Source organism: Nerophis ophidion, linkage group LG03 (assembly GCF_033978795.1).
Source record: "Nerophis ophidion isolate RoL-2023_Sa linkage group LG03, RoL_Noph_v1.0, whole genome shotgun sequence".
Classification (NCBI taxonomy): Eukaryota; Metazoa; Chordata; class Actinopteri; order Syngnathiformes; family Syngnathidae; genus Nerophis; species Nerophis ophidion.
In genome coordinates, this window is record NC_084613.1 from 38,899,574 (window position 1) to 38,924,313 (window position 24,740).

The 24,740-nt window shown below is 43.9% G+C and overlaps 1 protein-coding gene across 6 annotated transcripts in view; it reads left to right on the top strand.

Moving 5' to 3' along the window:
* The first annotated feature begins 514 nt into the window (after positions 1-514).
* The window catches only part of LOC133549568 (zinc finger protein DPF3-like), a 79,247-nt gene continuing 55,021 nt past the window's right edge, over positions 515-24,740 (top strand). For 4 of the 6 annotated variants that reach the window (XM_061895103.1, XM_061895107.1, XM_061895109.1 and 1 more), the window contains exon 1: positions 3,616-3,728. In XM_061895103.1, coding sequence (XP_061751087.1) covers positions 3,631-3,728 — 98 coding nt within the window. In that variant the 5' untranslated portion in view covers positions 3,616-3,630. Of the gene's footprint in view, positions 644-3,615; positions 3,729-24,740 lie in introns of those variants that run through there. The other 2 variants (XM_061895108.1, XM_061895105.1) reach the window with 2 other exon arrangements.

A 24,740-nucleotide genomic window follows, 5' to 3' on the forward strand; every position in this document is an offset into this window, starting at 1 on the left:
ATTAGCATCTACAACTCGCCATATATATTCCACTTGTTTTAGGAAATACTTTGCATTCAAACCATTATGTGATTTCAAAATTATATTTCGTGTGGCAAAAGCTAAGTTAGAATGGCCTCTGTTTTTCTGTTGTGTTTTGGGCGTTGCGTGTCAAGCCACTGCAGACTAATGTGGGAGGGAAAGATAGTGTTAATGCCTTTGAGCCCTGCTGCCCATTTTTCTCATCAGATAAAGTGAGGAAACCCATTTCCTTAGAGCTTATTGATGATGACAATAAATAATAAAAAATTATTTGGGTAAATAATTAAACACAGCTTCCGTATGGAGACTTTCTGCCAAAGCGTGTGCTTGAAATGATAAAAAAATAGTTTTAATCATCTAAAATAATGATCTTTGGCAACATATTGTGTTGCTCAGTTAGTTGTGTACAAATGAATAAGTGAAGGAAAACCCTTTAAAATTATTTTGACAGTTTAGCCCATAATGCCACGCCCCATCTGCATATACGCGCGTCTATTGGTCAACGAATTCATCCTGCGCTCTGATTGGTCAGTTTCTATAGGTTTCCCTCAGAACTGCAAGACGCCGATATTGCATTACATTGTGGCAAAATGGCGGCTGTCATTCAGAATCCACTAAAAGCGTAAGTAATTCAGATGTTTTTGGCTATTTCTTATTGATTAGTTATTTGCCAACTTGCACGGTAGCACGAGTCTGTTGCACATTCGAAACCTGATTGAGTGCGTTCGATCGCTATAGCTGTCTAATTTAATGTTGGTGTACTTCTTGCATGGCAAAGTAGTCTGCTTAGTTGTGTTATTTACACAAGGTTTTAACGTTTAGCGCTTAAACACCTTCGCCTGACTGACACTAGCAGAGCTTCTCTCCTGTTTGGCTTTGCTCCCAAGCGCCGGAGAATGTCCGCCTCGCTTGGCTTTACATTTTATTTGTAGAAAAAAACAAACTGTCGACAGTTGTGCCTTGGAATTATTAAGAGGTGTTTTTATGTCGGAGGTTTGTCAGGCAACGCAGTTGAATACTCAGAGACATTCCGAAAGTGCGTTCTAGTTTTCGATTTGTCGACATGTCAACTTTGGCTCCTCAGAGCGCAGACGTGGTCAGGAGCCGGCGAGGGAGGAGGAGGAGGCATTTTGTGTTTGCATGCTTGCAGGCCAAATGCACTAAAGTGACAGCAATGGCACTGAACCGACATGAGCAATATAAACTTATGATATGTATGCAATATGCATTGTTATCACCTCAAAAAGCAACGCTCTACCTAGTTTTCTCAATTTCTCCTTTGTCCTTTGTATTGTCTCTCGTGCAACCCCAAGACAGTTTCCTTTGGCTGTTGACTTGTAAAACTAGGTGATGCTTTACACAGCAAAACAGTCCAACATCATTGTCCCTCTATCAAAGTAGGCAATCCACTGTGCCTTTTAAGTGGAGGAGTGCTAGAGATTAGCTTGGTCCAGGATCCAGGGCCCATCTGTCAGGAGAGATGCTCCAACAGAGAGGAAGTGTTGGGCACAAGCAGGAGAACCATCTGCTTCTTCCAAGGAGGTATCCCTTCTTTGCTCCTTCCCATCTTCCATAGCCTGGAGCACAGTGGACCTCACCACACCTTGTCTGATGCTATTGTTACTGCTGCAGAATTGCCCAGTGCTTTTCCACTCATGTTAGGTTAGCTGGATGGATTGGAGTTGAATGCATGCTCATCACACAACATATTAGATGTGTCTCTTGTTTGCCAGTTGACATGTTACAACTTTTATAATTTGTCCTATGATGCATGCCTGCAGCATGTAGTTTTGTTCTGTGTTGTATTTTTTGCGTGACAACCCCCACCTGTATTCTCGTCAAGTGGAACATCTCCCCTCGATCTGTTTAGTGGCCTGAGCAGTCGTTGCTAGGTGTGCAATCAGCTCTGTTTTGTTGACAGCTGATAAAGCAATACTGTAATACTTTAAATGTACTGCTTCTTCACAACAAATTATGCTAGTTTGAAAGCACACATTTGATACCTGTATTTTTCGGACTATAAGGCGTACTTATTATCCTTTCATTTGATCAAAAATCAACATTGCACCTTATAACCCAGCATGCCTAATGTATGAAATTTTAGTTGTGCTTACCGACCTCGAAGCAATTTTATTTGGTACATGGTGTAATGATAAGTGTGACCAGTAGATGGTAGTTACACATAGGAGATATGTATAGACCGCAATATGATGCCAGTAAACAAAACCACAACTTGAAATATTCCATTGAAAATAGAGAACATTACACACGGCACTCAAATATCTATCAAAATGTTTTAGTATTACTTCAAAGCTGCCTCGTTTGATGGATTGTCGACCCATTACGGCTACCGTAGTCAGAGATTCAAGTATTACTATGGTAAAACTAACATTAGGACCGCAAAATGGCACCCATTAAAAGATCAATTATCTGGCGATTTGTTTCCAAATATTATGCAAAACCAACTTTTGTTACCTTCTGCCACCTGCTGATGTGTTTTTGAGATCTACATAAGACCTGAAAATTTGCGTAAGTCCGCCACTGTACTCCTTGACAATGCCGTAGTTGATAAGCTTTTTCTTTTTCTCTATCTTCTTGTTATGGGACATTCATCCACCGCTGTTGCCACTTGTAATATAAAGTAGCGTAATGTTCTAACTTATATCTCGCTATGGAAGCGCTAAAAATCTACCAGTGTAGTGGGTTTACATAATTCACCTACAGAAATTTAGTTATTAAAGAGTTCCGGTCGGACGGTTTTTCACGGCACACACATTGTTGCACGAGTGAGCCATGGATGAGGAGATGCTGCTTCGTTGTTGATTTAAGTAAAGTCTGAATGTCATTAAAACAGTTAGTCAACTCCTGTTCTTGCACGCTACACCTGTACAGCAAAGATGACGGGGAGAAGACTCTGTCGAGGGTGAGTCACGTGTATAAGACCGCCCACAAAACAGCGCATCATGAAGCCACTGTCAGAAAGCGACCTGAAGATGGTCTGTAAAACAATCTATGCAACATTTTGACCAAGGAACCACCATTACATGTTGTGTAGACCACAAGGAAATATTTTAAATTCAGAAAAAATCATATGACCCCTTTAAAGGCCTACTGAAATGAGATGTTCTTATTTAAACGGGGATAGCGGGTCCATTCTATGTGTCATACTTGATAATTTCACGATATTGCCATATTTTTGCTGAGAGGGTTTATTTGAGAAAATTGACGATAAAGTTTGCAACTTTTGGTCGTTCTTAATAAAGCCATGCTTTTCCCGGAAGTAGTGCGCGTGACGTCACAGATTGTCGGACTCCTCACATCCACCCATTGATTACAATCATGGACGCCAGCAGCGCGAGCAATTCTGACCGAGAAAGCGACAATTTCCCCATTAATTGGAGCAAGGATGAAAGATTTGTGTTTGAGGATATTGATAGTGACGGACTAGGAAAAAAAAAAAGCGACAGCTCTGGGCGATGGCAGTGTGAGCGTTTCAGATGTAATTAGACACATGTACTAGGATAATTCTGGAAGATCCCTTATCTGCTTATTGTTTTAATAGTGTTTTAGTGAGATTTTAAAGATTCTAAAGACATACCCCGAGGTCGGATGGCTGCGTTGAACACACAGTGTCTCAGAGAGAAGCCGAGGAGCCAAGCTCACAGCTGCTGCAGAACGACGAATAATCCACGGATCTCTTCAGTAAGGTATATGTCACAATTTCCCCATCCAAAAACATGCTGGTTGACGTAGAGAAAACATGTTCGCTTGACCGCTCTGCTTTCACAACAAACAAAGAAACGCCGGCTGGGTCTCGCTGCCAAAGACAGCTGGAATCCACCGCTTTCCACCAACAGCATTGTTCTTTATAGTCTCCATTATTAAATGCACAAATTACAAAAGATTCAGCAACACAGATGTCCAAAATACTGTATAATTATGCGGTTAAAGCAGACGACTTTTAGCTGTGTGTGTGCGCAGCGCTAATATTTCCTCACAGTCTGTGACATCACGCGTATACGTCATCATTCTGCGATGTTTTCAACAAGAAACTCCCGGGAAATTTAAAATTGCAATTTAGTAAATTAAAAAGGCCGTATTGGCATGTGTTGCAATGTTAATATTTCATCATTGTTATATAAAATATCAGACTGCGTGGTCGGTAGTAGTGAGTTTCAGTAGGCCTTTAATGCGCCTTATAATCTGGTGCACCTTTTTCATGAAAAAATACCTGAATAGACCCGCTCATTGGCAGTGCACCTTATAATCCGCTGCGCCCTATGGTCCCGAAAATATGGTATGTGTCTTATGTTACGAAGCATATTAGCTCCACAGTGAAAGAAAGACACGCATTCTGCGGCTATAAAGGCATATTTTTACAAGAAAAACATCTTATGCCCTAAAAACACTGTTGTTGTTGGAGAAGTAACATCCTGTGTTGTATTATTAGAACCCCAAAGTTTAAAATTGGAATTATTTTCTTTTCAAAAATAAAAAAATAAAATCATATTGCAACATATGAAAACATGTCATATCTTAACAAAAGAAAACTAGTGCTAAGAAACTTTATTTTACAAACCCCGTTTCCATATGAGTTGGGAAATTGTGTTAGATGTAAAATACAAACGGAATACAATGATTTGCAAATCCTTTTCAACCCATATTCAATTGAATGCACTACAAAGACAATATATTTAAAGTTCAAACTCATAAACTTTATTTTTTTTTGCAAATAATAATTAACTTAGAATTTCATGGCTGCAACACATGCCAAAGTAGTTGGGAAAGGGCATGTTCACCATTGTGTTACATCACCTTTTCTTTTAACAACACTCAATAAACGTTTGGGAACTGAGGAAACTAATAGTTGAAGCTTTAAAAGTGGAATTCTTTACCATTCTTGTTTTATGTAGAAATTCAGTTGTTCAACAGTCTCCGCTGTCTTATTTTACACTTCATAATGTGCCACATATTTTCGATGGGAGACAGGTCTGCACTGCAGGCGGGCCAGGAAAGTACCTGCACTCTTTTTTTTTTTTTTTTTTTTTTTTTTTTTTTTTTTTACGAAGCCATGCTGTTGTTACACGTGCTGAATGTGGCTTGGCATTGTCTTGCTGAAATAAGTACAAGTTAAAGCTCTACTATGCAAAGCGAAAGCCATTTATCAATAACATTCAGAAACGCCGCCGGCTTCTCTGGGCCCGAGATCATCCAAGATGACTGATGCAAAGTGGAAAAGTGTTTTGTGGACGAGTCACATTTCAAATTGTTTTTAGAAATATTCGACATCGTGTCATCCGGACCAAAGGGGAAGCGAACCATCCAGACTGTTATCGACGCAAAGTTCAAAAGCCAGCATCTGTGATGGTATGGGGGTGCATTAGTGCCAAAGGCATGGGTAACTTACACATCTGTGAAGGCACCATTAATGCTGAAAGGTACATACAGGTTTTGGAAAACATATGCTGGCATTTAAGCGGCGTCTTTTTCATGGACGCCCTTGCTTATTTCAGCAAGACAATGCCAAACCACATTCAGGACGTGTTACAACAGCGTGGCTTCGTAAAAAGAGAGTGCAGGTACTATCCTGGCCCGCCTGCGGTCCAGACCTGTCTCCCATCGAAAATGTGTGGCGCATTATGAAGCGTAAAATTCGACAGCGGACACCCCGGACTGTTGAACGACTGAAGCTCTACATAAATCAAGAATGGGAAAGAATTCCACTTTCAAAGCTTCAGCAATTAGTTTCCTCCGTTCCCAAACATTTATTGAGTGTTGTTAAAAGAAAAGGTGATGTAACACAGTGGTGAACATGCCCTTTCACAACTACTTTGGCATGTGTTGCAGCCATTAAATTTTAAGTTCATTATTATTTGCAAAAAAAAATAAAGTTTATGAGTTTGAACATCAGATATCTTGTCTTTGTAGTGCATTCAATTGAATATGGGTTAAAAAGGATTTGCAAATCATTGCATTCCGTTTATATTTACATCTGACACAATTTCCCAACTCATATGGAAACAGCGTTTGTAAATAAAAAAAACGAAAAAATGTTGTGGTGTCAGAAAATATTGACCTAATCATAGTAGTATTGCTCCTGTACTTGGTATCATCAAGTACTTGGGGCGGGATAGCTTGGTTGGTAGAGCGGCCGTGCCAGCAACTTGAGGGTTGCAGGTTCGATTCCCGTTTCCGCCATCCTAGTCAATGCCGTTGTGTCCTTGGGCAAGACACTTTACCCACCTGCTCCCAGTGCCACCCACACTGGTTTGAATGTAACTTAGATATTGGGTTTCACTATGTAAAGCGCTTTGAGTCACTAGAGAAAAGCGCTATATAAATATAATTCACATCACAGTGGATGTTAGGTATAGATCCACCAATGGCATTTGTTTACATTTTGACGCCGGTGAGCTACGGTGTGTAGTGAAGCATGTTTAGCTATTCCTCGTCCTGCAGGGACGATACTTGTACTTGTATACTTGAACTTACTTTATTTGTCACCATGGAGGCAAGGATTATTGATTTAGAAGTCACTAAAACACTGCTGGATTTTAGCCACTAGCTAGCCATGTCTTAAAGCACCTCTTCCCGAGGGTGTTTTAGTGTTATACCTTCACCTTTATCATGAGTTTTTAAGCCAAAATGTGTCTGTTCTCCCTTTTCTGTCCACACTACTGTCTGCAATTACTCTGTGATTGTGCGCTACCGAACATGATGCTCTGCTAGTAAACCAGCAATGACACGACGTGACTACAACGGGGGTGGGAGACATTTCAGAGGCAGTAGACTACCAAATATGATTAATTAGTATCGCGGTACTATTACCGGTATGCCATACAATCCTAATTTAAAGACAAATATGTGTGTCAGCTTTTTTATTACATGTTGCCTTTATCTCTATTTTAAAATTTTCCTACAGAGAGGTATTTTTTAAGTAATGTCCATACATTTACATGTACTAATGTGTGTACATGTACATGCAGTATCAGGACAGATTTATTGAGAGCTTGAGCTAATTCGGACGGAACATTTTGAAAGCAAAGTCCGTGTCGTCGCCGCCACCATGTTATCTCGACCCTAACGAGCATGAGCGCATGCGCTTGAGGAAGTAACCAGTGTTGCCCAAAATGCATTAATAAATGAAGTTTTTTTCCGGTAATTAAACATTAAGACGGTATTACTAACCGTCTGGAATTTTATCGCAATTATACCGTTTACCATTACATCCCAAATAGTAAGTTATTAATTAATGTGTTTTTTTGTAATTTGCTCACAGTTATATTTTTTAGTCCCACAAATATAACAAGAACTTCACTCGCAAGCTTATGTAGTGGTTTGATTGAACATATGTTTTCCAAATTGTTTATATTCTTCACAATTACTAATTGTTGAACAACATTGTTGCATTGCTTGTCGGCTCAAGGAATTTATTTGGCATTCCGGCTTGTTACTCACTGCTGTGTTGCCACATATACACTCAGGGATGTAACAATATGAACATTTCACATCACGGTTATTTTGGCCAAAATTATTATAGCGGTATTATTTAATGTGCTCAAAAAGCTCTTATACACACACAATTGTATGACCTAGTTGTTTAAAAAAACACAAACAAAAAAAATACAAATTATTAAACACTTTTAACTAACATTATTCAGTTTTTCCCCCAGAAAATGTGTTGGTTAAGGTGGTGACTCTCCTAGGGGAGGGGACCGGGTAAGGAGGTGGGTGGGTGTAAGGATCGGTGTAACTCGGCCTGTTGCCATCACGTCGCCACCTCGTTGCTGCCATCACAGCCTGGGGGGGCAATAGACTGCAGACTATCTATATATATCGATATTTTTTCCTTAAAGTAAAAACAAAACAGTCCTAGTTACCTGAGATACTAAGTACGTCATTAATATGCCTTAGTAATTTCCTAAGTCAAAATAATGACAAAATAATGACTTACAATGTCAAATTAATGGCCTACTGTAATTAAGCGTTTGCAATAAGCGTTTAAATAAAAAAAAGAGTTAAAATTGGGGCCACATGCTGACATATGTTCAACTGATCATGCTTAATTTATTACAGCATTTGGGCAGCCTGTAGATGATTTTTATTATGTAAATGTTATATTTTTATCAACATGTGATGGCAGGGACCCTGCCATTCAAAACTAAGCTGCTACATTACTAATGATTAATATAACTAGCTGAAAAAACTGTAAAGTAGCAATAGGAGAGACTATTCATCTCTGAACACCATGGAGTTCATCTAGGCTTTATGATGTAGTTACATTATTATATCAACTATCTGAGACAGCGTCAGGAAACTCTTCATTTATCATAATGTCGTTTTTTGCTGCTTCAACACAGAAAAAGGTAAAGTGAAAAAACTTAGTTGTTAACTATAGGTCAATAATGCTTGTCTTTCTCTCAGACAGACAGGGTTTTGCTATCCATAACACACACACGCAACCACACACACACACTCACCGCAAAGTGAGCTACATTACGCTTAAAACTAATTAGCCTTCACCTCAAGGACTGCCAGTGAGCTGAGCTGCTGCTTAAGTTTCTAGAACGTCAACTGGCTCATAGTGAGGTTACTAGTAGTTGACTTGAAAATATTTATTATAATTTGGAGAGAGTCCGCTGCATTATGCTCACCTGCTAAACACATTTCTGTTCAACCCACCGTCTCTCCTCTCTGCCTGCCTGAGCACTGACTCCATGCGCTCTGGATACACACTGCTGATTGGCTGTTACATGCGCTATGAATACGCACTGCTGATTGGTTACACACAAAGGGGTAACATCTAATCAGATTGTTCTGTGGGTGGGACAATACTGGGTGCTCAGAGACGTACTGACAGAGGCATAGCCAGAACTAAGCGGAGCAGCTTGTTAAGACTTTAGTATAGGCGGTGGCCTTAACAAGAAAGCGCTGCAGGAAACCCTGCTATTAAACCCACTATTTTGCATGTTTTGTACTTGTTGTGCATCACTGATAATATTTAATTCTCAATATTTTATTTATTTTAATTGCTAAGCTTTTGTTTTAAAATTTGGTTGGTACTGCAACACTTAAACAAATAAATTAAATGTGCCCAACAAATAAAATCTATTAACTTTAGACATTTTAGGCATGTGCGTACTAACAAGGATGACTAATTAATTCATAAATATTTATTTATACTGTAACTATGCTACTCATTCAGCTGTTATAAAAATAAAAATCAATATTAAACTTGTGTCCATTTTAAAAGCAAAGAATAGTGTTAAAAAACCCAAATTATTATTTTAAGAAAACATAGCAACAATAACAACAATTGGTAAAATACCAAAATTATCTAACTAAGAGGAAATGTTGCCACACTATATATTTTTATAAGAACAGTTTATGGAGCCACTTTTTTTTTTTTTTTAAATAATGTAGGAATAGAGATCAAGAGGCAAGAGAGCAGTACTTCTGAGCCAGTGAGTATATTATCAGACTTCCCTAAACAACAACTTTCATCCAGAAGTGTCTCCCCCATTATGTGGTCCAATCTGGCCTATCCACTAATCCCCCCCCCCCCCCCCCAAAAAAAACACCAGTTTTGGCACTAAAAATAACAACCAGACTTCAAAGAGAGAGAAAAAGAAAACACAAAAACCACATAATCAGGTTGTTCTAATGTAGATGATCTAAAAGGAAGCCTATTGCGGCTAAATCGCACAGTCTCCATGGGCAGAGACAATTTAGGGGCCGACCTTGATGGCAGCGAGCCTTGGCCGGAACAGTGGGCAACTTTTCAAATTGCATGTCAAAATAAGGAACGGGGTCCAGGATACCTACAGGAGGCCGGCCCCGACGATGTGGGAGTCACGCCATCCGAGTCGTGATGGGCAAGCTTAATAAACAAACAAGATTGGTAAATCTCATAAAACAGAGTCCATTAGCCGATGAAAAGTCTGTGCTGACCCCCGCAGGCCAAATTAAATCCTCAAAAACTTAAATATTTAAAAAGAGTTATTATGGCAGTCTTAGGTATGTCATCCAGCTCCAGCCAGCCGTGTAGAAAAGTCTTGGATGTGTGGGTTGGACTAACGGTCCAGCTTGGTGATGTTATTCAATCAGCAAAAATACCACAAAGCCGCCACAGCCACCCCCAGGTTGAATATATAGAGGCGAAGCCCAAGGACTGTTGGCACACTGTACAATCCCCAATCTTTCCAAAGTGGCAAACTCCTGCAATGCCAGTGCCATTTAAGCAGAGTCAATCAACTGTGCATGAGTAAAAACAATGCTTCATCCCGTGCTTTGCGATTGCTGACGAAATCGTCGGCACAGTCTGTTCCAGAAACCATGCGAGAAGCCATTGATGAACATCCCCGATAGCGAGCATATTGGCTAGGGCACGGGGTCCGGCCCCCTCTGTGTGCACAAGCAAGTGGAGAAAGAGACAGAGTCAATGAAATGGCCATTCGAGATGTCCACCTACAGTCTATCTGCACAAAAAAAAAAATCTGCTCTCAGAATAGTGAACGTACAGTTAGAAAAAAAAAAAACAGTTACTGGCCTGGTGCGGATGCTGGTCCCATTAGAGGTACTAAGCGGGGGCCTGTGGCTGTCCTCTGGCAATGCAGGCAGGATACTCCATTGGGTGCATGAGTCCACCAGCCAGCGGCAGCTCTACAAACCATCTGTAATAAAAAGAAGCTTAACCGCTCTGCCCTTGCTCACTGCTGTCACTGAGCACTGACTGTGATGTTTCCCAGGCCCGGGAAAGCACAGGGCGGCACGTAGCACTTTGCCTTGGTCCCAAAACGTCAGTGGTAAAGGTGAAATTCATCATCCCTGTGGCGACGAACCGACACCGCAGCCACGGCGCCAGCATCAAGTTCCTCCGGTGCATTCCAGGCCTGTGCGGGCAGCATGGCTTGAACACTACTAGCGAGCATCCAGAAGAATCCTGTCGGCTTCCTCAGTCAAACCCTGGTAGTCCTTTTGTGGCGACCAGCGGCAAGTTGGTCAGCACCATGCGTACCAGAGGCGGTAGCTTACGGAGAAACAGCTGCATGAACAGGAACAATGCATCGCCGAAACAGTGTAATGGGAGCATATTCTCCAACAACTCGGTCCCCCAGGCCGTTGAGATACAGGAGGCGGTCAGCTTTTTCAGCGTCGGGCAGCTGGTGCAGCCGCAGAAATAAAGTCTTAAACGCACCATACTTGTCTGCAGCCGGAAAATCCCTCAAATCGCCAATAACTCACCGCCTTGTCTAAGCGTCCACACCATAGACAACATGGTAATACCATGTCTCATCTGTCATAATCCCTCGAAGCTGAAACTGGGCTTCCGCATGCTGGAATTTGGGCTCGAGATCGTGCTGTCAGAACTTCGGGAGTTTCACTGTAGAAGAAAACACAGCAGGAGCCTCTCCTGGCTGTTGTAATGAAGCCGAGTCGGCAGGCATAACAAGACCACCAACGTTAAACATGTCTAATGAATGCCAGGGTCACCAATGTAGGAGTCAAGATAATGAGGTGAGAGAGAAGTAGTTCTGAACTGATGAGTTTATTATCAGACTTCCCAAAACAAAAACTTTCACCGGAAGTGTCCCCACATGTGTGGTGTCATCCTATTCACCAATCCCCAATCCCCAATATACAATATGTGGTTTTACTACTACCGGTACCTATCAAAATACGGCCAAATTGTTGCTGCTAAAAGTAAATTAACAGTACCCATATTGAATGTTTGCCTTTCTATCCATCTAGAAAGTAAGCGGGACACATAGGTACTATGGTTCTAACCCAGCAATTAGGGCGATACCGAAAAAAATATATAATTGCACCGTATTTTTCGGACCATAGGACACACCGGATAATGAGGTGCAATGCCGATGAGCGGGCCTATTCAGGTCTATTTTCATACAAAAACGCACCGGATTACAAGGCGCATTAAAGAGGTCATTGTTATGGTTTACTAAGGAGGACGTGACGGCAAACGGACACCAGGTGGCAGTATGTCCAAAGATTTATTAAAATATATATATATATATCTATATTAACAAATAATAATGTAATAATCAATCAACAGAAAACATACTAAGTAAATGGAGTGTGGCAAAAACTCTAGAGTGTATGGTGTTAGTCTAAGTGTGTAAATTAACTCAAGTGTGTTTTACCCAAGTGTTGACAAAAGAGAACGCGGAAGTCCGTGGGGCAGGCAGAGGGTTCAGGTCAAACGAGCGAGGAGTCGAGGTACAAAGGAGGCAGTCAGAATCCAGAGGGAGATCCAGGGAAAAGAGTGAGACGCACAGCTCACCTTGCGGGCGACGGAGGATTCTGTGGGGACACGGGAGAAGACACTGAGAACACGTAGAGGTACAGGGCACAGGGAGAGCAGGTTTGCATAACGCAGGGTGATTGCTTACGGTACGCATTTGGAACTAAGTTCCCGCACTGATCCCTGTGTCCACTGGTCTTTTATGCTGCTCATCGTCAGTCACAGGTGTGTCCTGCAGCCGGCTGCGGCGGAGAGTGGGCGCGGTCCGCTTGATGAATGCGGGGGCGTGTCTGGAGTGCGCTGTCGGCGGGTCCTCTGGTTGGACTCGCAGCGGAGAGAGACGCAGAATGCGCATGTCCCACAACAGTATCCCCCCCCTATGGACAGATTCCAGATGTCCTAGAATCTGAACACCCCCAAAAGCAGGAACAAAAATCAAGGGAGGGTGGAGGGGTTGAACTGGTGGTGGGTCGCCAGCCCAAGTGTCTCAGAAGTCATCGGGGACAAGTCTGGTGGCGGCGTCGGGTGGACCGCCGCTGCGGCCGGCGAAGTGGACGACCAAAGAACGGTCGACGTCTTGGCCGTCGGTAAGGCGGGCGCGAATGGTGCCCTGGTGCGGGCCGCCGGACACGAGGAGGTGGACGGCACTGTAGTGAGGACCGCCGGACACAAGGAGGTGGGCGGCGCCGTGCTGCAGCCCGCCGGACACGAGGAGATAGCTGAGGAGCTGAAGCCAGTGCTACTGGCTGAGGGGCGGGGGTCAGGGCCAGCCTAGGTATGGGTGCTAGCTCACAGGCTAGCCTGGGGACAGGTGCTAGCTCAGGGGCTTGCCAAGGGGCTGGTGCTAGCCCGGGGGCTAGCTCGGGGACTGCCGCTGGCTCGGGGGCTAGCTCGGGGACTGGGGCTAGCTCGGGGGCTGGCTCGGGGACTGACGCTAGCTCGGGGGCTGGCTCGGGGACTGACGCTAGCTCGGGGGCTGGCTCGGGGGCTGACGCTAGCTCGGGGGCTGGCTCGGGGACTGGCGCTAGCTCGGGGGCTGGCTCGGGGACTGGCGCTAGCTCGGGGGCTAGCTCGGGGACTGGCGCTAGCTCGGGGGCTAGCTCGGGGACTGGCGCTAGCTCGGGGGCTAGCTCGGGGACTGGCGCTAGCTCGGAAGCTAGCTCGGGGACTGCCGCTAGCTCGGAGGCTAGCTCGGGGACTGCCGCTAGCTCGGAGGCTAGCTCGGGGACTGCCGCTAGCTCGGAGGCTAGCTGTGGGTCTTGTGCTAGCTCGGGGGCTAGTCGAGGGGCTGGTGCTAGCTCAGGCGCTAGCTTCGGGACAGGTACTAGCTCGGAGGCAAGCCAGGGGACTGGTGGCTGCGGCTGGGAAAAACGGAAGATAGGTGGGATATCTCGGGCAGGGGGAAGTCTGTCTGGTTGCAGCTGTGCTACCACATTAGCACAGCCACCAGTACAAAAATGAAAAACAGATGGTATAGGTATGGCAGGGGTTTGCCTGGCTGGGTGTAGATGCGCCACCACATCAGCACAGTCACCAGCACTATCCCCCCCTTCCGAACGCGGATGCCAAACGCCTCCAGCTGACTGAGGAATTGTCACTAAGGGTGGGAGGTGGGTGGCCAGGCGCCGGGCAAATTCATCCCTCCCCGTATTGAAATTAAACAGTCCCTTGACGGAGTGTTGAGGGCTATAAAAATTGTCCATGGTGGAGGAAAAAGACATCGTGACAGGGGCAAAAAAGGAAGGAGGAAAGGCGAGAAAACAAAAAAAACAAACAAAAAGTCACTGGGACAGAGCTAAAGTCACTGGGGGCTATGAAAACAACAACAACAACAAAAATACTGTGCCGTCAGGTCCTACTATTTAATTTTTCTGGCGGGAACTTACTGTTATGGTTTACTAAGGAGGACGTGACGGCAAACGGACACCAGGTGGCAGTATGTCCAAAGATTTATTAAAATATATATATATATATCTATATTAACAAATATATATATGTAATAATCAATCAACAGAAAACATACTAAGTAAATGGAGCGTGGCAAAAACTCTAGAGTGTATGGTGTTAGTCTAAGTGTGTAAATTAACTGAAGTGTGTTTTACCCAAGTGTTGACAAAAGAGAACGCGGAAGTCCGTGGGGCAGGCAGAGGGTTCAGGTCAAACGAGCGAGGAGTCGAGGTACAAAGGAGGCAGTCAGAATCCAGAGGGAGATCCAGGGAAAAGAGTGAGACGCACAGCTCACCTTGCGGGCGACGGAGGATTCTGTGGGGACACGGGAGAAGACACTGAGAACACGTAGAGGTACAGGGCACAGGGAGAGCAGGTTTGCATAACGCAGGGTGATTGCTTACGGTACGCATTTGGAACTAAGTTCCCGCACGGATCCCTGTGTCCACTGGTCTTTTATGCTGCTCATCGTCAGTCACAGGTGTGTCCTGCAGCCGGCTGCGGCGGAGAGTGGGCGCGGTCCGCTTGATGAATGCGGGGGCGTGTCTGGAGTGCGCTGTCGGCGGGTCCTCTGGTTGGACTCGCAGCGGAGAGAGACGCAGAATGCGCATGTCCCACAACAGTCATGTATAATATATATCCAACCATCCATTTTCTACCGCTTATTCCCTTTTAGGGGTTGCGGGGGGCGCTGGCGCCTATCTCAGCTACAATTGGGCGGAAGGCGGTTTACACCCTGGACAAGTCACCACCTCATCGCAGGGCCAACACAGATACACAGACAACATTCACACTCACATTCACACACTAGGGCCAATTTAGTGTTGCCAATCAACCTATCCCCAGGTGCATGTCTTTGGAAGTGGGAGGAAGCCGGAGTACCCGGAGGGAACCCACGCATTCACGGGAAAGACATGCAAACTCCACACAGAAAGATCCCGAGCCTGGGATTGAACCCAGGACTGTGATATACACACATATATACATACACATACACATTTATTTATATATATATATGTATATATATATACATATATATATATATTTTATCGTCTCATCTGGCTCCTTCACATCGAGAGGAGCCAGATGAGGTGGTTCGGGCATCTGGTCAGGATGCCACCCGAACGCCTCCTTAGGGAGGTGTTTAGGGCACGTCCAACCGGTAGGAGGCCACGGGGAAGACCCAGGACATGTTGGGAAGACTATGTCTCCCGGTTGGCCTGGGAACGCCTCGGGATCCACCGGGAAGAGCTAGACGAAGTGGCTGGGGAGAGGGAAGTCTGGGTTTCCCTGCTTAGGCTGTTGCCCCCGCGACCCGACCTCGGATAAGCGGAAGATGATGGATGAATGGATGGATGGATGGATGGATATATACATATATATATATATATATATATATATATATATATATATATATATATGTATATGTGTGTGTATATATATGTTTGTATATATGTATGTGTATGTATATATATGTGTGTATATACAGTATATATATGTTGGTGCTAGCGGGGTGTATAATATAGCCAAAAGTCATGGGTGCATTGGATTTCTGGGTAATTCTTATGTTGCGTTTATAATGTGTTACAGAGCCAATGTTCTCCAGAAATGTGTTTGGTGTGGGTTCACAGAGTGTGGCGCATATTAGTAAGAGTGTTAAAGTTGTTTATATCACAACCATCAGTGAAAAGGTATGGCTGTTGACCAAGTATGCATTGCAATTTCATATGAGAAGCAGCAACATGCATGCGTCCAGCTGGCACGCAGATAGCATGGTGTAAAGTTGGGCGCGATGACATGTTGTAGAGCAGTGGTCCCCAACCACCGGGCAGCGGCCGCAGAAGAATTATTATTATTATTATTATTTTTTTTTTTTTATATCACACTTAATTTTTTACTGCATGCCATTGGTAAGCGCAGGGGTGAGAAGAGGTTTCAAAATTATTAGCGCCTGCTTACTTTTACCGCATGCCTTGAATAAGCGCAGGAGTGAGAAGAGGTTTTAAATTAATTAGCGCCCCGGTGGCTATTCGTATTACGCCACATTTAAAGATCCCAAATTATGCGAAATAAAATTTTGATCGTTGTTTTAACAGTAACAGGTGTCCCTGTAATATATATTTATTACGACCAAAATATTTGGTCTGTTTGGAAGTTCTGGGTTTTCATAACACACTAAACGACAACCCTGCTTCTTCATGGACATAATGCCACCTCTAGAAAGACAAGCATGCTTGTAGTATACTCTCACCACTTCACAGACGACAACACTCGGTAAAAATACAATTGTGCACCCTGTTTGAAAGCAAAATATGAAGAAAACAAACATGGCAATTTATCGATGCCGGCAAAGTTATTGAGTACATTTTTATTTATCGTTTGATTAATTGATTTGGCTCCTGTGCCTACTCCTCTTAGCTGGATACTCTCCGTTGTAACACGGTTCTAGACTCTTGTTAGACTTTTGTTAAAGTGTACAAAACATTTGTCCTTGGTTGTTTTACTACCTCAAACATTCAAGCTATTTCAGCGGGTAGCATGTCTTCTGTTTCATGTCACTCACTTTAATGTGTAGCACTCACCAGCCCCTTTAAATACACTATTGGACTTTAATTTTAAAAAGTAATTGATTACAGTTACTTTTTATTAAAGGACTTTACACCAGGACAATGGTCGCACACCAAGGCATATTTGGCTCAATCTCAACATTCGTAGACAAAAAAGAACGCAAATAGAGGCGTTCGTGAAAGGAAGTTCCACTATACATGGTTATCACCTTATTGAATTGTTTTTCAAAATTTCCCAGTAGTTGTGTGTGTGCGTGCGTGCGTGTGCGTGCGTGCGTGTGTGTGTGTGTGTGTGTGTGTGTACGTACTCACAAGTTCGCTATATGATGTTGCCTCTTCCTATATGAGTTTCAACATTTGGCTGTTGCTTGCACCAGTAATGAGCTACATCCTTTTTTTTTTTTTTTGTCCTGTCCAGCTTCTCAGGCAAATCATATAGTTGATGTAGATGCCCATATCGGCTGTTCAGATTTACTTTACAAAAGAGAAGTGTAGGATACTTCTCTTGTTGTCTTATTTGAATGTGACTTTATTAAATGTATTTATAATATCATTTGGTGCAGCCTGGCCGGAGCAGGAGGGGATAGAAAGAGAAAAAAAGGAAGACAGAGGGGGAAATTGTGGGGATAAGAAGGGGATTGGACAGAGAGACAAAAACAACAGCAAATACAACAATAACAACAACAACAATAGAACAACACCAGCACATACATAATATGTAAAAATATAAGCGTAAAAGTGATAGCAAATAAGCAGTTAGTGAAATAAATAATATAGTAATGACAATGAGCATTTTTACACTAAAATTGGAGCAATACAAATACCAATAGAAAAAGCGCTATTGATCATGAACAAAACCAATAGTTTACCTCTATTATCAACTATAACGTTGTTCAAATGCAACGATACGTATACATAATGATAGCTAGAAAGATAATTAAAATAAATAAATAAATAAAATGAAAAAAAAAAAAAGAAGGAATACCGAGAGATGAAAGGGAAGAGAGAGAGGCAACCTATATTAATCTTGTAGATTGTTATGGTAACAATGGTTTAAGCTCTGTCAATATGCCTTGTGTTACCCAGTTTACCCTAGGGCAAGAGCGTTGATATATGTTTGATGAAACATGATTATGTGCATGAGTGTATGTATGTATATGTACTTGTATATGAACAGAATGTGTATATGAATGTTTGTACAGTAAATGTATATGTACAGTATATGTATGTTTGTTTGTACAGTGAATGTATATGTATGTTCGTACCGTGAATGTGCGCGTGGATGGACGGACTTGGAGTATGTAGGTATGTAATGTATTTGTGTATGTATGTGGGAGTGTAGGTACCAATGTATGGACGTTTGTATGTATGAAGAACGGTGTGTGTTGTGTTAGTATATGTGTGTTTGTATGTACAATATATTTGACCCATAGTGTGCGTGGGAAACAGAGTGCGGACCCAGCCGCCCAGAGAGCCCAACCCAAACAGCAGGTGTGGCGCCCAGGGAACCAGGGACCACCCGCCCCACGCAGCCAGGCCGGCCGGCGGCGGGAACCCCAGAGCCCGGCCCACCACGCCGCCCGGAAGAGCCGGCAGCAGGCCGCAGACAGACGCGCCCGGCAGAGGACAGGGCACGAGAGAAGCAGCGGACGGCCAGACTCCAAGCCAGCGAGAGAGAACCCCCCACACGGGCAGAAAGACGGGACGCCCCGCCCGGGGAACCCAAAGACTACCCGCAGCCGGACGGGAAGACCGCCCCCGCCCCACCAGCACCCGGGCCCCCCCGAGCCCACCCCAACCCCCGGGGAGCACGGCGCGGCCTACACCAGGCCACCCCACCCGAGCCGGCCGTCACAGGACCACCCAGCCCAGGGCCGCGGGGACCACCCACCCCACCCGCAGGGACCCCAACGATGGAGATGGAACAACCAGCAACCGCCCTGTCGAAGTCCCCCCCTGATGTTGCCTCTTCCTATATGAGTTTCAACATTTGGCTGTTGCTTGCACCAGTAATGAGCTACTTCCTGAAACAAAATTGTTGTGCTTCCGACGCTTTCTTGAGAAAGGCGTTACAACAAACGTATTGATAACGACATTGTACGTTTCGTAAAAATAGATTATTCATTACTAGATAAAGAAACGGTGTTAGTAATGCTGTAATTATGTATGTTCTATCACTGTACTACAGGAGGTTAGGGCTACAACTAAAGACTATTTTGAAAGTTGACTAGTCAACGAAAACGATTAGTCGACTAGTCTGATTATAAAGCGTACATCAATTGAATTGCTGTAGTTTTTCCATCATCTTTTAAATGCTGTTAAAGTTATTTTAGGCATGTGCTTACGATCAACAAAGATAACTAATTAATGATTATTTATACTGTAGCTAAACCTGGGCAATAGGCCATAAAAATAAAACACCAGATTTTTTTCACAAAAAAATGTATTCACGATTTTTACATTGCATGCAAATAAATAATTATGTCCAACATTGAGATTATAAGTATCCATCCATCCATCCATCCATCATCTTCCGCTTATCCGAGGTCGGGTCGCGGGGGCAGCAGCCTAAGCAGGGAAGCCCAGACTTCCCTATCTCCAGCCACTTCGTCTAGCTCTTCCCGGGGGATCCCGAGGCGTTCCCAGGCCAGCCGTGAGACATAGTCTTCCCAACGTGTCCTGGGTCTTCCCCGTGGCCTCCTACCAGCTGGACGTGCCCTAAACACATCCCTAGGGAGGCGTTCGGGTGGCATCCTGACCAGATGCCCGAACCACCTCATCTGGCTCCTCTCAATGTGGAGGAGCAGCGGCTTTACGTTGAGCTCCTCCCGGATGGCAGAGCTTCTCACCCTATCTCTAAGGGAGAGCCCCGCCACCCGGCGGAGGAAACTCATTTCGGCCGCTTGTACCCGTGATCTTATCCTTTCGGTCATGACCCAAAGCTCATGACCATAGGTGAGGATGGGAACGTAGATCGACCGGTAAATTGAGAGCTTTGCCTTCCGGCTCAGCTCCTTCTTCACCACAACGGATCGATACAACGTCCGCATTACTGAAGACGCCGCACCGATCCGCCTGTCGATCTCACGATCCACTCTACCCCCACTCGTGAACAAGACTCCTAGGTACTTGAACTCCTCCACTTGGGGCAGGGTCTCCTCCCCAACCCGGAGATGGCACTCCACCCTTTTCCGGGCGAGAACCATGGACTCGGACTTGGAGGTGCTGATTCTCATTCCGGTCGCTTCACACTCGGCTACGAACCGATCCAGTGAGAGCTGAAGATCCCGGCCAGATGAAGCCATCAGGACTACATCATCTGCAAAAAGCAGAGACCTAATCCCGTGGCCACCAAACCGGAACCCCTCAACGCCTTGGCTGCGCCTAGAAATTCTGTCCATAAAAGTTATGAACAGAATCGGTGACAACGGACAGCCTTGGCGGAGTCCAACCTTCACTGGAAACGTGTCCGACTTACTGCCAGCAATGCGGACCAAGCTCTGACACTGATCATACAGGGAGCGGACTGCCAGAATAAGACATTCCGATACCCCATACTCTCTGAGCACTCCCCACAGGACTTCCCGAGGGACACGGTCGAATGCCTTCTCCAAGTCCACAAAGCACATGTAGACTGGTTGGGCAAACTCCCATGCACCCTCAAGAACCCTGCCGAGAGTATAGAGCTGGTCCACAGTTCCACGACCAGGACGAAAACCACACTGTTCCTCTTGAATCCGAGGTTCGACTATCCGGCGAAGCCTCCTCTCCAGTACACCTGAATAAACCTTACCGGGAAGGCTGAGGAGTGTGATCCCACGATAGTTGGAACACACCCTCCGGTCCCCCTTCTTAAAGAGAGGGACCACCACCCCGGTCTGCCAATCCAGAGGTACCGCCCCCGATGTCCACGCGATGCTGCAGAGTCTAGTTTTTACTTATAATCTTTCTAAAAGAAAGATTATAAGTAAAAACTTGGAAATTATTTGAGTTACTAATGGAATTACGCTTTCTTTCATTAAATACATTTCTATGGAAAGTAAAGAATTTAATATCTGACTTATGCAATTTAAAGACATATCATATTTGGGTGGCGTATGAGTGAGTGTGTCTTTAAAAAGACAAGCCTGTTGCCTAGTGACGTGTCACTTTGCATTTTGTCAGCGCCCCGAGAGCGCAGCAGCTCACTTGCGTGTGTTAGCTCAGCAGTGGAAGTTTGTCGGCAATTCCAGCAACTCTGATGAATGTTTTCACTGGATTGTGTTACTTCTGGTTGATAAAGAGATTTAATGTGCTTTCATGGCTGTCATATCTTCTGGTCTACAAAGGGGTTATTGTTTGTATTGCAAGCAGAAGGTTTTCACTTCAATCATTGATTAGTTCCCTTGTAGAAAGTAGTAGAATAGAGTGTATGTGTGCGTTTGATTGTTGTATGCTATGTGAGACATTGCTTCTTTCTATTTGATATCAAGTTCATTTTGTTTAGTTCTGGTTGTTGCTTCCATTAGCATAAGGATATTTCCTGCACTGAACTTGCTGTGCTTTTGACGGTGACATGTTTGCATACAAGTACATCAACCGTAGCGTGCCACGTTACATCAGATCTCTGATCACCATACATATTTTGTGTAAATGATTCCACCAGAATACGCTACATTTTAGTGGGAGTTGCAGTCTTGTTTGCACTAGGGTGTTTTCTGTGCTGCTGCCTTTTTTAAACACTGCATTATGCAGTCATTTGCTCCATGCCATTGCGGGAAAACCAAAGCATTGGCAACACTTTTATTTTCTTTGAAACAAACGTCTCGCTCTCGTTAGCATTAGCATTGGCCATGTTTTGAAGCTCCGCTAAGGAAGTAAGTAGGCAGGCGAGGGCTATGGAAGCCCTTGTGTGCAAAAAGTAATCTGATGCAAAAGAAGAAATTAAATATTTTTATTGTTTGAATTAAAAATTTAATATTTCAACAAAATCTATATATTGCCCAGGCCTAATTGTAGCTGTGCTGCTCATTCAACTGTTACAAAAATTGAAACAACTATTAAAATGTTGTCCATTTAAATGACCTGAAAGGCAAAGTTCTAAAAATGCTTTTTGTGATTATGTTTAAATAGCTAAACACTGAAATATTTAATATTGATTAACTCCTGACAGTTTTAGCATTCTAATAGACTTATTGTATATAATTGTATTATTGATTGTTCTTAACATTAAAGGTATTTCATAGATTGTAGGATGCCACCCAAACGCCTCATCGAGGGGGCAACACAGAGACAACATTCACATTCACACACTAAGGCCAATTTAGTCTTGCCAATCAACCTATCCCCCAGGTGTCTTTGGAGGTGGGAGAAAGCTGGAGTATCCGGAGAGAACCCACGCAGTCACGGGGAGAACATGCAAACTTCACACAGAAAGGGTCTGGTGATCGAACTCCGGACCTTTGCATTGCGAGGCACACCTGTGCTACCATGGTGTCAAATGTTTAACTCAGAAAATGACTATTAGACAGCAAACAAAGGACCATAATCTGTGCGCTTTTAATTTTTTTACAGCTTTCTTTACAACTTCTCGAACATATTTAATAGTTCCATTTAACTTGCAAATCACCCAATCTCTGTCTCACCACTCCGCCTTCAGCTAGATAGCTGCTAAGCTAACAAAGCTAGCCCGGAGAAAGACAGCGCCGGTCTGAAGGAAGCTACTCCCGGGCACACCGTGACCACCACTTCCCCGAAGACAGCTGGCACTCCATTCGGTGACCGAAAGTTCTGTGAGTATGGCTTCCTGCGCTTCGTGCACCTTACTCATGGATCGGTTGGCTCTGCTAGAGAACTGTGTCCGTCAGTTAGAGCAGTGTAATTTCGTAACTTTAGATGTTGCGGACAAATCTGCTAGTGTTAGCTGTAGCGAGCTAACTAGGCCAGCCTGTAGCAGCCCTAAGCGGCCTACCAGCTATGGTGTACCGGTTGAGACGCATAACAGATTCAGCCCTTTAGCTAGTCCTATACCCCAGTCCACCGAGCTACACACTTTAGTCATAGGGGACTCCATCACCCGAAACATAAAGCTTAGCAAACCACCCACAATTAAGTGTATTCCCGGCGCCAGAGCACCTGAAATTGAAGCAAATCTTAGGGAGCTAACCCGCAAAAGGCCTAGTAAACACGTACGACAGGCTAACCGCACCACTAGTTATGCGAACATAGTTATACACGTTGGCTCCAATGACACTAGGATGAGACAGTCAGAGATTACAAAGAGAAACATAGCCAGGACTTGTGATCTTGCTAGAAAGATGTCCAGGCATCGAGTAATTGTCTCTGGCCCCCTGCCTGCGAGAGGCAATGATGAGAGATATAGCAGATTAGTCTCGCTTAATAAGTGGCTGGCTAGCTTCTGTAGACAACAGGGACTAACGTATATTGATAATTGGCAAACCTGGCTTGCTGATGAGAGACAGCCTTCACCCTAACCGGAAAGGCGCTATCATCTTGTCTAGGAACATAGATTTCTCTTTAAGTCACACTTGACTAACTACACTAGAGTAAGCCTTTTACAGAGCCTGCTAGTCTGGGTGAGGAGTCAGTTGAATTAAAACTAGCCAGCGCCAGGCTGGATAATCCCTGCACACTTAGCAATTTCCTTAGAATAATATACAACTCACATAATGTTTTTTTCTTCTATGACTGTGTCAGAGTTGGACATGCGTTCTACTGAGGTGGCAAACTATGATGCGTTCAGTTTATCCCAGCACCAAGCAAACAATCTGGAAATACCCGTCATATTAATTCCTAGATATAGTCGTAATTATTTTAAGTGCTCTACGCATAATAAACGCAACATTATTAATATTGATATTACGCATAATTTGATCAAAGACTCCTTAAAACAGCCCGCTACCTATAATATGGGATTTTCAAACATAAGATCATTGTCTCCCAAAACGTTATTAGTTAATGAGGTCATTAGAGACAACAATCTTAATGTCATCGGTCTCAGCGAAACCTGGCTTAAACCAGAAGACTTTTTGAGCTTAATGAGGCTTCTCCTCCTAACTATACGAATGCGCATATTGCCCGTCCCCTTAAAAGGGGTAGGGGGTCGCACTAATATGCAACTAAAACTTTAATCTTATTCCTAACCTAAATAATAAATATAAATCGTTTGAGGTGCTCACTATGAGGTCTGTCACACCGCTGCCTCTATACCTGGCTGTTATCTACCGCCCCCCAGGATCCTATTCGGACTTTATCAGTGAATTCTCAGAGTTCGTTGCTGATCTAGTGACGCACGCCGATAATATAATTATAATGTGGGACTTTAATGTCCATATGAATACCCCATCGGACCCACCGTGCGTGGCGCTCCAGACTATAATAGATAGCCGTGGTCTTACATAAATAATAAATGAACCCATGCATCGCAACAGTAATACGATAGACCTAGTGCTTGTCAGGGGTATCAACGTTTCCAAAGTTATGATACTCCCGTATACTAAAGTAATGTCCGATTATTACCTTATAAAATTCGAAGTTCAGACTCATGTCCGTCAAGCTAATAATAGCAGCCGCAACATTAATGCTGACACGACGACGACTCTGGCTGGCCTACTGCCCTCGGTAATGGCACCATTCCCAAAGTATGTGGGCTCTATTGATAACCTCACTAACAACTTTAACAACGCCCTGTGCGAAACCATTGATAGTATAGCACCGCTGAAGTTAAAAAAGGCTCCAAAAAGGCTTACCCCATGGTTTATAGAAGAAATTAGAGCTCATAAATTAGCATGTAGAAAGCTGGACGAAAAAGGCGCACAACTTAACTTGAGGGTTACCATCAAGCATGGAGTGATAGTTTAATAACTTATAAACGCATGCTTACATGAGCTAAAGCTAAATATTACTCAAATCTCATCCGCCTTAATAAGAACGATCCTAAATTT